A 17,165-nucleotide genomic window follows, 5' to 3' on the forward strand; every position below is an offset into this window, starting at 1 on the left:
CGTAGCATTTGGCCCTGACACTGTGCAAAGTAGAGAGATGTGAAAAAGGGGCTGGAATTTTGTCTTCAGATAATATTTCAGAAATTTTAAAATTGTGTCATCTTGGTGTGTGTTTCACCTGCCTTGATTTTAGATAAACCCACATTCCACCTTCATCAGAATTGCACGCCCCATTATACAGAACTTCTCAGATGTCTGTTGCCAATCTGAAACTGCCATTATCCCTCCAAATCTAGATTTGTTCAAAATCTGGTTTAGCTTTCGAGCAGGCAGTTTGGTTGGATTACTTTCAACAGATCAGCTAGATAAAACAGGTCAGATAATTAGACAGGTAGATGTGTAGATAGGAAGAGAGATAGAAGGAAGGCTAGGCAGACAGAAAGAGAAAGATAGGCACAGACAGACAGACAGACATAGGAGACAGACACCCTGGCTTGATGACTTTACTATAAAATGAGTATTAAAAAGACACATTTTTAAAAAAAACACTGGAAGGGAGAATTATAAACTCTAAGGAAACTGGTTGTTCTTGGTCAATGTTTATTACTCTCCTCTTGTCAATTCTGCTTTGGGTACAGCCAGTCCCTCGCTTCGTAAAACTTCTTCAGGCCCTGGAGATTGACAGGTGGAAAGTACGGCCCAATTCTCTTTCGAATCCACCATTTCCCTTCGCTGGCATGTTTGCCTCCAGGTTGGCTGAATTTGTACTTGAAGTGCTCTCCTCTGATCCACCTTTGAATAAAATAAAGCACACAGTGCAGTTAGAAGGAGGTTCGAGACAAATATAGATACATGGTGGTAACACTGATACAGTGATGTTTGCAATGCGGACACTTGTCTTCTAGGAACTGGCCCAAGCCCCACCAATATCCATCAGGAAGCAATGGCTTTCGATTCAACCTAGGCAGTGATGAGGAGAAAGGCCCCAGATCCCATTCATAATCCCCCAGAGCAAGGGTTCTCAAAAGCCTTCACAGTGTGGACCACAGCTAAATACAGAGATTGTCCTGAGGACACTTCCTGTCCAACTCATGTTGCTGGGCTCCTACCTTCCCTTCTATTTGCCCTCGCCCTATCTCCTCTTCCTTTCCTGTTCACGATCACTCAGAGCACCTTCACTTCTACGCACAACCACAGACGATCCATGCGGCAACTGCAGAAGTTGCTTATATGGTAAAGCGATGTTAGGAAAGTAGCAATATATTTTTAGCTCCTTTCGGTGCAAGTTAGGAGGAGGAGCCACCACTTTCAAACCAGCCAGTGCTCAGTGGACCTGAGCTGCAGAACATCTGCCACAGAGTAGGCCTAGACTGGAGCTAGAGCTGGGATTTCCGGTGCAGGTGGACACACCAGTGCTCGCTCTGACCGAGCGAGTGTGATAAAAACAGACGTGTAGCGGGGCAGTGTAAGCAGCAGGACAGGCTAGCCGCCTCGAGTATAACCCCGTCTAAAACTCTAGGTACATAGTTGGGCAGCTGGCCCGTCCCACTGCCACGGCTACTCTTCTTTCTAGCAACCTAGCTCGACCTGGGCGGACACGTACCCTTGGAGTCATGCTACAAAACACGGATTCTTTTTCCTCCTCTAGAAAACAGTTTGCGATGAAAACAAGGAACTTTCACAAAAAGAAAAGGAGGACTTGTGGCACCTTAGAGACTAACAAATTTATTTGAGCATAAGCTTTTGTGAGCTACAGCTCACTTCATCGGATGCACCTTAGAGACTAACCAATTTATTTGAGCATCAGCTTTCGTGAGCTACAGCTCACTGCATCGGATGCATTCCGTGGTTTTCCACTGAATGCATCCGATGAAGTGAGCTGTAGCTCACGAAAGCTCATGCTCAAATAAATTGGTTAGTCTCTAAGGTGCCACAAGTCCTCCTTCTCTTTTTGCGAATACAGACTAACACGGCTGCTACTCTGAAACCCAAGGAACTTTCAGTTGATCCGCAAAGTTATTCTCCCCAATGAATACGTCTCATGACGACAGCCCCCATACATCCCTTCACCCTAACCCCACCAACTCCTGTTCCTTTTACTCCACTGCTTCTTAGAGAGGCTAAGAGTGCGTGTATTTTCTGACCGCCCTGGCAGTGGATGGAAAAGTAGATTTTTTTAGAAGTGCGGAAAGAAGCATTCATCAGTCAAGCGAAACACATTTGGAGGCTGCACAGGGCATTTGGTTCTAGAGTTTTGGTTTCTAAAAACCCCTTTCTCCCACCTATTGATATAGGGCATGCTGACAAGAGAGAACAACCCCACAGCCCTTGGGAGTGGAGGTCCCTATTTGCAGAGTGCATGACAGTATTTGCTGGATAAGTTCATAAAATAACTGGCAATAAAAAACGTCAAAGTCATGTCAATGCTCATTTAAAACTGCTTTGCTTCACTACTAAAATACAAACCTTGCTACTGAGCAGGGCAGCTGCCTGTTCCTATCACTGGGTCTTGGGCTGCTATAAAGTCAGTTTCTACTGCTAAAACAATCAAGAAGGCTGCTATATATTTGCCATTGAGTTTTTACTGTGGTGTGTTCACTCTAGAGCCAAGGCGCTCAAACATGAAACTCAGTTTGCAGCAAAAGACTGAGAAGGAACCTAGCTTAATTTCAAAGAAAGGGTGTGCTGTGATCAAGCCTTGAATGTTTTAGCTTAAGCCTTGATTGGTGCCCAGGTGTGAGGCAATGGGCAATAAATAAATGCTCCTATTAAAAAAAATAACAGCAACTTGTAGGTATCAATACCTATCTCTGCAGCTGGCCACCATGGTTTGCCAATATCAGTGCCTCTTGTTAATTTTTCTACATTAAAAAAAAAAAAGGACAAAACACAAAGACCTTGATTCTCTGCCCCATTTGAGAGCAAGCGAGCATGTATGTTTGTGTGCGTATGAGGCTGTGTGGGGCAGCATAAGGAGCTGGTTGCAACTCCCTGATTCAGGGAGGGCCAAGCCCATTGCATGTTAGAGCAACCCAGGGGCAGCTCTAACTTAAGCCACTGACCCAAAGTTCTTATGCCAGGGTCAGATCAGGTGGAACGGAGCTCCACCACACCACCTTTCTTCACCGCCCCACCTATGTCATGTCTCCTCCTTCCGCTTACACTGGGAGGCAGGTGGCTGGAAGAGGACACAGCAGAGCTGCACTCGCCATGATCCATTGGCAGAGAGCCCCCAAGCACTGGGTGAATTCTTCGTTGGCCACCTCTGGCTAGTTTGAGGCTGCTTTGCACTGCTCACATGGCGCAAAGTGGCTTAGCGGCCTGGAGAGTCTGGCCCCAAATCTGCCACATTGCACATAGTGAGTCCATGCAACCCTGCATCCCTATCAGTGCTGAACCTCCTCTTCCCTTCCTCACTCCCTTCATGGGTTTTTTACATTCACTTGCCACCTCTTCATGTAGGATATGTCTACCCGGTCATCAGGAGGCGTGACTGCAGCCCATGGAGACGTCCCCAAGCTAGCTCAAGTAATAGCAGCATGGATGGCGGCCGCTCAGGTTTGTACCCGGGGTCTTGGGTGAGCTTCACTGCCATTGTTACTGGAGCGAGCTAGATCAAAGCTAGCTCAGGTACTTGGACACGTGCTGCAGTTACAGCTCCCGACTGCAGTGCAGACATTAGACTGTGAGCTCTTCAAGCTGGGGAGGTGTCTCCCGGTCTGTTCAGGGCCTAGATACACCCCAGAACATGCCTCCTCTCACTGCAGAAAGAGCCTCCAGTCCCCCACATCTCTGCACACCAAAGAGTAGGATGCAGCTCTTCAAGGCTCCGGTCACTTAAGTGTTTACAAGGCCTTACGTATCAAAGAGGTTCCTTTTAAAGAATGCAAAATAGACCCTGTAGGATTGCAGAGCAACAGCCTTTGCTGAAGTTGGATGCTTGGAAAGTTGGACACTAGGGTCTTATCTAAAATGGAATCCTCTGAAGTGGCCCACACCACTCCCTCCCTCTTCCTCAAATCCCCCAATGCTGGCCCTTTAGGAGGTCACCCATCCAGTGTCACGATGGGGGTTTGGGCAGTCAGGCTTAGCGATCAGAGCAGGGGCAGTCAGAACCAAAGGTCAGGAGTCCAAGAGTGAGCTGAGAAGCAGCAGGTCCATCACGACAACTGGCAGGGGAGCCCACCTGGTGGCACAGACACTTCCGGGAACTCCTGGGCTTAAACAGGGTGCTTGGACCAACCAGGGGCCCAAGGGAAGCTGTCAGTCTGGCTATCTGAGGCGGAACTTCCTGTGGTGTTTGTCTCCACTGGGTTTATATGATAATGCCCACAGTCCTATCATGGTTGCTGGCTAGCAGCTCAGAGGAGGAAGCCTTTCCACACCCCGCAGACCCAGCGAACCTCAAATCCAGTCACTCCGAACCAGGCTGCGCTATCATGGATGGTGTGCCTTGCAGGGACTTTAGTGGGTTTGAGCTGTGCATGGCCCCGCCGAGGGCCCTGGCTCTGCACACTTCAGTGGGAGACTCCTGGGTCAATGCTTTTAAAATATTCACCACTCCTCATGCTCAGTGCCGCAGATGGGGCCGCGTCTGCTGTCGCACAGAAACCGGGGTTGCATCACTAAATGCTAACCCACAGCTGCTGTTTTCATTATATTCAGGAGGGTTTGGTTGGTTTTCTTTTTTTTTTAAGGCTGGTAAAAGTCAACTGGGGGCTGAAGTGTTACTCCCAGAGTGTTTACTTCGCAGGAGCAGAAAATTTCCTGTTAATAATTAGACCATTACTAACCATCGAAGTTTACATGGGCCCAGGTAGCCTGCAGGCTCCTGTCTGAGATACTTATAGATGTAGAAGCTGTGCTGTTTGATTGCTTTTTTGATTCCGAAATGTATCCATCTTCCAGAATAGCCTTAATTGTTTGCTACTGGCCACCCACGGCAGTGCCTCTGTGCTGTGTTTCCAGCCACCATCAACCCAGCTGGCCCCGTCACTGACCACTCGTCTCTCAGGGAAGCTGCAGCAGATACCAGCAGATCAGATCTCCAAAATGGATCTGGAAAAAAATATCAGCCTAGAAGAATGTACCCCACAAGCACTGGGATGGACTGCAGGGAGCAAGGGGCTTGTGTCACTGTCGCATCGCAGGAGACAGCGTGGTCTAGTGGGTAGGACACTGGAGAGGTGTGAGTTGAGTCCTGGCTCTGTCAGTGACCGGCTGGGTGAGTGTGGGCAAGTTACCTCCCCTCTCTGAACCTCTTTTCCCCGCCCACCCTTTGTCTTGGCACTTCAGATGGTAACTTTTAGGGAGAGGGGCTATTCCACACACTATGTCTGCACCGAATCTAGCACAGTGAGGTCTCGACCTCGAATGGGGTCTCTAGGCACCACTGTAATATAAATAAAAAATACAAGGTAGTATGCCACAAACACCAATCTTTGCAAAATCCCCGTGTAACAGGAAAGCATGATAATCCCTCTTTTACACATGGAGAGCCGAGTCACAGAGAGATTGAGTGATTTGGCCAAGGTTACACAGGAAGCCTGTGGCAGAGAGGGCTCCTGGGTCCCCTCGTTCATTGCTTTAACCACAAAGCCATCCTTCCCCTAGTCATGCTGGCTGTCGGGCGAGCCCTTTGGAATGAAAACTTCCCCGTCCCTTCCAAATGGGCTTGCCTGCCCCGTTTAAATAATATCTATCATCTGATGTGGCGTGATCTTTCCCATATGTCGTCTGTCTATTAAAATGTTTGCTATCAAAGGGATCGGCCTGTAAAACTAGAACCGTGTGAGCATTCAGGCAACCGCACACAATTAAAGCTGCATTTTTGTGGCAGAAAGCTTGCATCTGAATACATTTCAAGCTCTTAAATGGAGAGTCTAAATAACTCTGCAAAACCCCTCCAAAACCAACAAAAAATCCCAGCCAAGCCCACTCCTTTCCCCCAAAGCTCTACCTTAATCTGGGCTCAGGCAACGTGAGTGGGATTTTTCAAAGCGGCTAAGTGATTTAGGAGCACAGTTCTCACTAACTCTCAACAGGAGTTGGACTCCTAAGTCACGGAGGGGCTTTTGAAAATTCCACCCCAGATGCCTTCTGGCTGAGATCTCTCAAAGGCACCTAAGGATTTGAGTGCCTAACTCCCTTAGGCAGCTTTGGAAATCCCAGCTTGTCCTTTTTTTCTCTCCTTGGGATGGGCTCAATCTGTACTGCTCCTCCTCATTCCCTCTTCTCTACCTCCCCTCTCCTTCCAAGTGACCAGGTTATGGCAATTCTCACTCTGGCAGAAGTGGGCTGGTTCTTCTGAAGCCAGTCAGTACCATCCTGAGTGCCCCAAGAAAGATAACCAGGGCCCCTCCCTTCCCAGATGATGAACACGTAGTTTCTGCACTGCTCCTCTCCTCGGACCTATGCTCAGTTCTGAGGTACAGATCACCACCTGCCTTCATGGGGAATGAATTTAAAAAATGAATGAGTGGACCATGATCAGATCTGGTTCTGTCCAGTCTAGAGGATATGTTGCCATCTAGCATAGATATACCATAGCGGTATGGGATATGGTCGAGAGTGCCTTCAAAACACTCCAGGGATAGAGATAGACAATGGGCAGTAGTTTGGTCTCATTGATAATCATTTGTCAATGGTCACTAAAATGGGAGGAAGAAAACCACAAAGATCCCTCCAATATGGTATCTTGGTGGATAAATTCAAGCCATTGGTTAACAAATGGAAACCTGGCCATTGTTTTATTTTCCCTATGGGAGTTCCATGATGGGTGAAGATGTAGTTTTACCATGGAGCCATTATAGTGAATGCAGTGTTTAGGTTGGTAGGCATGATAAACCTCCTACCAATGTAATAAACCCCCCCAAAACCAAACAAAAAAACATTTCTGATTGAAGTTTTTGCTTACTATTAGGGCAAAGGAGATTTTTTTTTCCCTCCAGGGATGATGCGAACAATTGGACAAGCCAAAAAAATGGTGATTTGTCACTTTTCATAAAGTCATTATTTTTTGTGAGGGTGGCTAACGTATCTCTTTAAAACTTCACATTTGTTTTATACATGTTTCCATAATGAGTCCAGGTGCACCAAACAATTCTTTACTGAGGAGGATTGATGATGCTGGTTTATGGATCACAGAAATTAAGCCAGGTGTCTCAGCAAAGCTTCCCTCCTTTCTCAAAACAGACAAGCTGGTTTACAGAGTTTACAAACTCTGCAGGCTGTGACTTTGGAGTCTGTAATCTCTTTAAACCAAAGCTATTCACTTTACAGAGCTTGAAAGTTCTCCTGGCTGTGTCTGCAAAGCTACTAAATTCCTTGACCCAAACTGTGTGCATTACAGAGTTGACGTTGTCTCAAGTCTACAAGGTAAGCAAGCTGGAAGCATTATTCTGATCACTAAGGACCCTCTATGGCCCTTACACAGCTAGAACGTCAGAGCTGCAGTAGCCTGCCTATGCCTGAGGATCAACAAACTTCAGAGGAAATACCCCGTAACGTAAAGTATAATCATCTCTGAGTTCTTCCTTTGTGGAGTTTACAAGCTCTTCTGCTAAAGCAGTAGTAAACTGTAGGACCTCCAGAATCATTAGTTTTAGTGCCATGGAATTTAGATGCTGTGGAGACAACACAGCAGGAATTGTAACACCTGTGAATCTTTCTCTTCCAGACTCACAGATCTAAAAGCTGCTGGACTTCATAGGCACTGTGAATCCTATGTTTCAGGGCTCATAGTGGTTATGTTCTACTCCAGAAAGGTGCTGGATTTGTTATCTAGCTGGTTGCCTCGTTCAGAATTTACAGAATTTGCCAGCTCCTCTGGCAGGATGAACAATCATTGTTGTGAATTACTCATTCATTGCGGGGTTCAGAAAGTGAACACGTTCTTCCAGTAACATGGCAAAAGAATTAATACCCCCAAGTCCACCATATTAGGGCTCACAGAGTTTGCAAGCTTCAAATGCAGATCTGCAGAGCTTGTAACTCAACCAAGTTTCACACATGCACGGTGCCTGCAGATACTGAAACCATCAAGGACCATCGCTCTTTTTGCCAGAGTTCTCACGCATCAGACTCATACAAACCAGTGGGCTTTTAAGGTTCCATTAGAAAAACAGCTAATGTTCCTGGAACTTAGGAGCTCTGGAGAGACACCCAGGAGAGACCGCAAATTCTGAGACCAATAATTTTGGTTCACACAAATGACTGGCTTTGCTCTCAAATCCAGAACACACCTAGGATCCTAAGAACTTAAAATTCTCCTTGCAAAACCAGTAGAGCTTGTGGATTCTGTGGAACCAATAATCTGTGTTCAAGGAACTTGCTAGCTTCAAGGATGCAGCTGATGGCAGCTCTAAGTTCAACTAGATAAATAACCATCTGTCATGGATATCAGCCAGGTACCTTGAGAGCTTTGCAATTCATTTCAGAGTTATCAGCTGGGACTTCCTTTGTCAGCCACCTGACCCCCTTTAAAGCTCCTCCCGGCTGCCTGTCAATCAACTGGGGGAATTTGTCTTCATGTCCTAGACCTAGAGGTGGTGTTACCTGCCTCCTCAGTGTTGTCCTGTGCTAGGGCCTGGCAGCAGGAAGAAGTTGGACAGAAGAAGCTTGGCACAGGACTCTTTGCGGTTGGGTGGAGGAATGGCCCCTTCAGTCTATACACAGGCTTCTACACCTGCCAGATCCTTGGCCCTTCTGGCATGCTGCGCTTTCTGATTAACGATTTTTCAGGTCACACTTACGGCTTTTAAAGGGAACATAAAAATATGGGAGTGCAAGATCAATATGCTACCCTTGTCTATTAATCTGCTTCGCCCTCAAAGACTATCTGTGAACATGCCATATTTGAAACACAAGGGAAAAGGATGCATTTCTTAGTAAGGTTAGAAACATAAAAGATGACAGCTGGGGCAGTGATCCATCAAAAGGCTTATAGGCCAGAAGGGACCATCCCGATCAGCTAATCTGACCTCCGCACATCGCAGGCCACAGAACCTCACCCACTCTTGTAATAAACCCCTAACTTCTGCCTGAGTTACTGATGTCCTCAAATCTTGATTTAAAGACTTCAAGTTACAGAGAATTCACCATTTACACTAGTTTAAACCTGCAAGTGACCTGTGCCCCATGCTACAGAGGAAGGCGAAAAAACCCCAGAGTCTTTGCCAATCTGACCTGGGGGGGAAATCCTTCCTGACATCAAATATGGCGACCAGTTGGACCCTGAGCATGTCAGCAAGACCCCCAGCTGGACACCCAGGAAAAAATTCTGTAGTAACTCAAAGTCCTCTCTAATGTCCCATCTCCAACCACTAGGAATATTTGCTACTTGCAGTCGCAGACGGGCCACATGCCATTGTACGCAGTCTCATCATACTGTCCCTTCCACAAACTTATCAAGCTCAGTCGTGAAGCTGTTAGGTTTTTTGCCCCCCTGGGAAGGCTGTTCCAGAACTTTATGCCTCTGATGGTTAGAAACGCCCAAAGCCCTCTTCTAACCACAAGAAATTGACTGCAAGGATGAGCCTTTCTCACTGTTCCAGGGAAAGGAGAAAATCCCTACTAAGGTCACGATAACTAAATACAGTACTTTCTCTTACTTTAAAAAGGGACTAACGACTTTGGTGATTATACACATTAAGGAAAGACTGATCACCTCTCATGCTTCAGGGCTGAGAGTTGCAGGAGTCAAGAAGGAAATTCTTCTTACAAATATACCCTTCCATGATTTACCAAGTGAATAATGGGTCTGGGTTACTTTTGCCTCTCTTTGAAGCATCAGGTATTAACTACTGCCAAAAGGTGGGAAACCAGAGTGCACGGACTAACAATCTGATCCAGTTGTGCAAAGGTAATATCCTTTAAGAGATCCCCCAAAAGAACCGCAATTTATCAAACCACCAAGACAAAATAATGAGCTGAACGACAAGCAACAGGTTAGAGCCAGCTAAGGTGAGTCAGACATGGTCTTTGGGAGATGGAGAACTCTCTATGTTATTTTATCCCAGTGACAACAACAGTTCATAAAATGTAGAACACGGACTAACAGACTACCGCTGTCAGATTCTTTCTGTAACAGCATCCAGAAGTAAAAATCCAAACAGCCTCATGTTAGAAGATCATTCAGTATCTCAGTAATGACCACTGAAATGAGAGGCTCAACATAGCCACCCAAACAGGAACCCACTGGAAACCAAACTACTTTCTGGGACAGTACAATGACACATGCCTAACCCGTGCTCCAGCACACACACTCTATCATCCCTGCCCACCCTCAGTCCATGAAATCATGTGGCCTTGGAGGGAGGGGGAAAGGCTAAAAATAATAAGCATTATTTCTTAAATCAATATTCTACAACTCATCCTGCCAGATGCCCAGTAGCAGCTGTGCCGTAGCACTTTTAAGATTCTATCATATATCAGCCTATTATGACATCTTCCAACTGTATGTGTTAAAAATTAGCAGCAATATTCAAGTTGTTACCGATCGAGGCCTAAATCTCCCAGACAGCTGTAATTAGTTCCAGAGGGTGCAGCTGTCTCCCTGTAACAGCTGAGAGTTTTTGGAGGGAAAAAAACAGAAACGGTGTTTTCTGATGGAATTAATGGCCTGACAGGGCACACGGGGGTGGAGAAAAGAAACCAAAACACGAGTCTTCTTTTCATTTAGTTTTTTTATCTCAAGGTTTCCTACTCAGCTGTAAATCAGGGAGTATGCCATGCTGGAAAGTATAAATTCATCAAATCAGCAGAGCCTCCATCATAGGTTTTCTTGCTTATTCTAGGCCTGTTAGCAAGAGAGATAATAAATTAATCTTGGATCGAAAGCCATTTAGAAAATAATGGCAGTTTTATAGGTTATTTTCCTTCTTCCACTGCCTCCTTTTTATCTAAGATGCTTCTGTGGCTGCTGTTACTACAGTGTCTGAGCGCTTCAGAGTCTTTAATGTATTTATCCTCACAAAGCTGGTGGGAGGCAGGACAGTGCCATTATCCCCATCGTACAGATGGGGAAACTGAGGCTCTGTGAGACTAAGGGACTTGCCCACGGTCACACAGGAAGGGAACAAGGAATGGAACCCAGTTCTCTCAAGTCCCAGGCTACTACCCTAACCAATAGACCATACTTCCTCCTCCAAGAAGAACATATATGAGATGCAGCCATTAAGCTAGTGTTTTCCAAGGTAAAGGGCGCACTCTTGGGGCTGGAGAGGCAGATGATTAACTAGCTGGAGGGTTGGAGAATACTGGCCAATGGACCTTGTGTCAAGATTGAAGAAGGGCATGATTGGTTTCACTTTTCCAAAATGGGTCTCGGCTCTCAAAAATTTGGGAACATTACTGGATGCATGTGGGTAGTCTCCTGCACCATGCACAGCTCTGCCAAAGGCAGGGATTCACAGATTATAAAGCCACAAAGGGACCCATTTAGGACTGTGTATTCTGACCTCCTGTATAACACAGGACACAGAATTCCAGCCAGTGATTCCACCACCTTCATCTATTCGCGATTGAACTAGAGCATTCCCAGTGTCAGTGGGACTCTGGATGGGTGCAGGTGTCTGTCAACATGGATCCAGTGCAGGACCTAGGCCCTAGTTTATCTGAGGTTCTGAAAGAAGAGATATTATTCAACCTAGAAGGTTTGTGACTCTCAGGAGGGTAGGTGTTGAATACATGTAGGGTGACCAGATGCCATGATATTGGGACTGCCCCAATATTAGGGGCTTTGTCTTTTATAGGCAACTATGCCACCCTCCCCGAAATAAAAGTGTCCTGATTTTTCACACTTGCTGTCTGGTCACCCCAAATGTATGCTGCCAACTAACTCACAGAAACCAATGGTGACAAGGGGTCTGCTCTCCTTTCTCATGTTCTTGCTTAATTCAAATGGGATGCACAAGAGTTACTATGAGAGCAGGTAACAAAGGCAGAAAGGCTTTGAGCAGATGACAGCTTGAGCATAAATAAGACATGCAGCTATGCAGGCAGAATATAGATACAAAGGGAAGCAAACCTCCACGCCACTACTGAGATGATTACCAGCAATGGCCAAAAAGGACGAGTACAGTTTTGCACTAGCTGGATGCACCTTTGAGAGTTTTCCTACTTCCTCTGAAGCACTGGGTATTTATTGGAGATGGTTGGAAACCAGAATTTTTCATCCTGCTGGAAATTCAGACATTTCAAATTTTGTTTTTGTTCCTGGAAAGCTGATACAAAACTTAAAAAAAGCCTCTTCGATTTGGAAATATCGAATCATTTTGTTTGGATAATGTCAAAATGTTTCATTTAATAACGTTGAAACATTACATGATATAAATTAAACATAGTTTATAGATTTAACTGGGTCTTTATATTAATATTTTAACATAACTGAAAAGTCAAAACAAAATGAATTGAAATAAGGAAGTTGAAATGAAACATTTAACCTTCTCGATATGAAACAAGAAAGTAAAAAATGATTCGTTTTGATTTTTTGGTTGAAAATTTAGTTGAAATTGACAGTCTCACAAAACACTGCTTTTGACCAAATGGCATTTTTCGATGAAAAACTACGTTGAAATGTTTTTGACAAGCTCTCCTAGAGGCGGGGGAAGCTGTGGTTTGAGTTTATTCGGACAGACTTCCATCCATACACTCAGCGTTAATGTTGTGTGTATCTCACATGCACCCAGAGATTTTATAATGACCATGGTTTTCCAAATCACAGTATAAATCAAGTAAATGTAAAATGGAAGAATTATCATGGGAGACACAGCAAAACTCTGAGTGAACCTTGTGATATGTTGGCAAGGTCTTTCCCTAGTCCAGAGTATGTCAGATGTTCCTTCAGTCTGACAGGGAGAGCCCCATGAAATACCTGCACAATTCCTCCTCTTTACTGGAGAAGAACTCCATTATATACTTGCATTCTTCCCCGCCCACTCCTATCACAGGGAACTGGCATTATATTTGCTGTGCTCCCCCAATCCACGGGGTGATGGGATGATTCCGTAACACACCTGTAATCTCTCTCTTATTTCTATTAGAGAGAACCTGATGACATCTTTGTCACCTTCCCAACAATCCCAGTGAAGGGCTCCTCAAAAACGTTAACACTTAGAGCGGCATTGTGAAAATAAGCAAGAAACACAATCAATTTCTTTGAGCAATTAAATCATAGGCCTGCATCCTCCCACTCCATCTTTTCCCAAAAGGTACAAACTCCTGTCATCTGAAATTATTGGCTTTGATTAATTTAGTTAGGTAGCAGCCATGCCTCCTGGACTCGTTAACACGACAAAAAGTAATTTTCCCTCTGTTGATATTCACCCCTTCTTGTCAGCTGTTGGGAATGGGCCACATCCATCCTAATTGAATTGGCCTCGTTAGCACTGACCCCCCCCCCGCCCCCAATTAGTAAGGCAACTCCCATCTTTTTATGTACTGTATATTTATACCTGCCTACTGAATTTTCCACTCCATGCATCTGATGAAGTGGGTTCTAGCACAGGAAAACTTATGCCCAAATAAATTTGTTACTCTCTAATGTGCCACAAGGACTTCTCGTTGTTTTCACATTTTTCAGCCACTTGCTTCAGAGGTTTCCAGTAGCCACTTCATTTTCACATTCGCTACAAATGTACTGTGTGAACGAATCCATGAAATAGTATCTATATAATGTTTCTGGTTATTTCCCCTCTATATGCCTTTGACCCAACTAATGGCCAGAACCTAAGAGCTATTGACTCTAAGGCCTGATCTTCACTTGGAGAAAAAAAAAAGTGTATTCTTATCTTGTGTTAGCTAATACTTGGTAACTAACACAAGGTAAATTCCTAGTGAAGACAAAGCAGTTTATGATTTTCATAAGAGTTAGCAGGTCAAGGAATATCTCAAGATCTCCCACAGTCTTTACCTCAACCTCCGAACTCATGTGAAAACGACAAACTACTCCATCCTCACTACGGGTACATCTACATTGCATGCTTCTCTCAGCGGCACATAGAGTACACACGTGTAGCCCCTCTAGCATGGGTATAAACAGCCATCTAGACGGTGAGGCACAACCGAGGCGAGTAGACATGCCTATGCCTGGGGGTACGTACCCAAACACATACCCGACATGGCTCTCTACTCACTCAAGCTCTGTTTCTCCGTCTACGCTGCTGTTTTTAGCCACGTCGTGTCTCGCTGCTTCCTGGCTACTGGAACATTTCCCTGCTGCAGGAAAGACTTCGGCAACACGGAAAGGCTCTCGCAGGAAGGGAGGAGCGGCTAAATAGGGTTTGCCAGATCTCCGTTGCTGGAGCTCTTCCCCACTGCAGTGAAAGGCTCGGGCAGCACCAGTGCCGTTCATGGACGTGCGACATAGCTTGCTTTTCACTGCAGCGTGTAGCTACGCATAGCCTACATGCCGCAAACACTGGCGTGCCATGTAGACACTGCCTAAGATCTTCCCTCATGTTAGATACAATGTTAGCTAACACACAAGATAGGTCTTAAATGGAGCTACCCTGATTTATGCCCACTGAGGATCTGGTCCATATACATTAAGTCCTGAGGCTACTAAAGACACAGGAAATAAAACAGATGGAACACGAACACTACAAAATACTAGGTTTCAGAGTAGCAGCCCTGTTAGTCTGTATCCGCAAAAAGAAAAGGAGGACTTGTGGCACCTTAGAGACTATCCAATTTATTTGAGCATAAGCTTTCGTGAGCTACAGCTCACTTCATAGGATGCATGCAATGGAAAATACAGTGAGGAGATTTATATACACACAGAACATGAAACAATGGGTGTTACCACACTGTAACCAGAGTGATCACTTGAGGTGAGCTATTACCAGCAGGAGAGCGGCCGGGGGGGGGGGGGGGGACCTTTTGTAGTGATAATCAAGGTGGGCCATTGTCAACCGCTGGAAATGGCCTACCTTGATTTTCACTACAAAAGGTGTGTCGTCCCCCCTATTACCCCCCCCACCCCCGCTCTCCTGCTGGTAATAGCTCACCTTAAGTGATCACTCTGGTTACAGTGTGGTAACACCCATTGTTTCATGTTCTGTGTGTATATAAATCTCCTCACTGTATTTTCCACTGAATGCATCCGATGAAGTGAGCTGTAGCTCACGAAAGCTTATGCTCAAATAAATGTGTTTGTCTTTAGGGTGCCACAAGTACTCCTTTTCTTACTACATCATACTAACCTCTAAGGCTCTTCTAGTCAAATAATATCAGATTAAAAGATATTGACTGTAGGAATAAAACTGGGTTTCAGGGTCTAGTTTTTTAAATTGCGTGTTGAGGCTTCATCAACTAAAGTTTACCACTATGGGATAAAACTCAAATGAATACCCACAGGTTTCCAAGCAAGTGGGTCTAAGAAATGAAAAAAGAAGGGCTGTCATTTGAAAAGTTTCACACGAGAGTCACTGAACATTTACAGTCAGAAATGAAAACAATTTTTTGCTCTTTTTGTAAGCAAAATCCATTTTAGGTTGTAGTTCTGTTTCCATGATGGTATGTTAAAACACGTGTTCATTTCTTAGCTGAAATCCTACCATTTAGATTTAAGATGGTGAATGTTTTATGAACTATCCACCGAACAATAATATTTTGTACATCTACATTCCAATAACATCATTTTGCTTGAAGTAAAGTTTCACACTCAATTAGCCTGTGCATTCAACAATGCACTCATTTTTAATCAGTCACCTGTTTCTCATTTTACATTTATCACACTTGAAAAAATACTATAATTTTCAGAGCTGTAAAGAAACCTACAAACTTTGGTCTCAGAAATTTCATTTTGAAGGCATTAACTCATTTTGAAAGTCCCTTGGCTATTCGAGGTGTAGAGTTTCCATTAGCAGAATAAACTCTATGGAGTATGGAACTTAACGTTCTTATGGAAAACAGTCCCTTCCCCTAATTATTTAGTCTAGCAGGGAATGAAAATAATTAAGTCTCAAAATTCCCTTTAGAATGGGGGGAAAATAGTAGGAAAATTAGAATTTTTCCACCCAGCTACTGAAGTGGAACAGAACCTTGGTGGGCAGAATAATTAGCTGTAAGGTGGGGAGAGAAGGTGTGTTAAAGATTTGTAGCAGTCAGATGTAGGCTGGAGCGTATGCGTTAGTACAGTGATTCTCAAAGTTTGTACTAGTGACCCCTTTCACATAGCAAGCCTCTGAGGGCGACCCCCCTAATAAATTAAAAACACTTTTTAATATATTTAACACCATTATAAATGCTGGAGGTGAAGCGGGGTTTGGGGTGGAGGCTGACAGCTCATGACCCCCCATGTAATAACCTTGTGATGCCCTGAGGGGTCCCGATCCCCAGTTTGAGAATCCCTGGGTTAGTAGATGCCCTCAGTCTATGCATTGACTGTGGGATCATTGGAGCCTATGAGACCCAAAAAATTATCTTTCATTTTCAACTATTGATGTCAATGTTCAAATTAAGGTTTTGTGGGGAAAAAATTGGTGTAAAACCAAGAAATTAACTAGTGTTTTTTTTCAAAAGTGGCTAGTAATTTACGGTGCCTGAGTGTTTTGTGCCCAATTTGAGATACTTTAAAGAGGCCTGACTGACAGAGGGTGGGTGCTCAGCATTTCTTACAGTGATAGACTCAAGGAGCTCAATCCATGCAGCATAAAAAAGAGAAGGTTAAGTGCTGACTTGATCACAGTCTATACATATCTACATGGGGAACACATATTTAATAATGGGCTCTTCAATGTAGCAGAGAAAGGTATAAACACGAACCAATGGCTAGAAGTTGAAGCTAGACAAATTCAGAATGGAAATAAGATGTAAATTTTTTAATGGTGAGAGTAATTAACCATGGGAACAATTTACCAAGGCTCGTGGTGGATTCTCCATCACTGACAATTTTTGATTGGATTGGATGTTTTTCTAAAAGCTCTGCTCTAGGAATTATTTGGGGGCAGTTCTCTGGCCTGTGTTATTCAGGAGGTCAGACTAGATGACCATAATGGTCCCTTCTGGCCTGAGCATCTATGAATCTTTTTATCCTCAAAATGGAAGGAACCAAAATCACAAATCCAAACACTCCTGAATTGCAGGAAATCCAGATCCAAACCCAAACATTGGCAAATTTCAGTGTTCTATTTTGGATCATTAAAGAGAGATTCAAGCTGCAAATTTGGATCTGGACCCAAAGTTGGATCCAGATTATGGGCTTGGATTTGGACCAAAATGAG

The 17,165-nt window shown here is 44.5% G+C and overlaps 1 protein-coding gene across 1 annotated transcript in view; it reads right to left on the reverse strand.

Annotated features, from left to right (window-relative positions):
* Positions 1-557: 557 nt before the first annotated feature.
* Positions 558-17,165, reverse strand: part of LMF1 (lipase maturation factor 1) — a 339,188-nt gene continuing 322,580 nt past the window's right edge. Inside the window, exon 11 of the mRNA XM_077828568.1 lies at positions 558-732. Within this exon, the coding sequence (XP_077684694.1) occupies positions 558-732 (175 nt within the window). The remainder of the gene's footprint in view (positions 733-17,165) is intronic.

This window comes from Eretmochelys imbricata, chromosome 10 (assembly GCF_965152235.1).
Source record: "Eretmochelys imbricata isolate rEreImb1 chromosome 10, rEreImb1.hap1, whole genome shotgun sequence".
In the NCBI taxonomy this organism is placed as follows: Eukaryota; Metazoa; Chordata; order Testudines; family Cheloniidae; genus Eretmochelys; species Eretmochelys imbricata.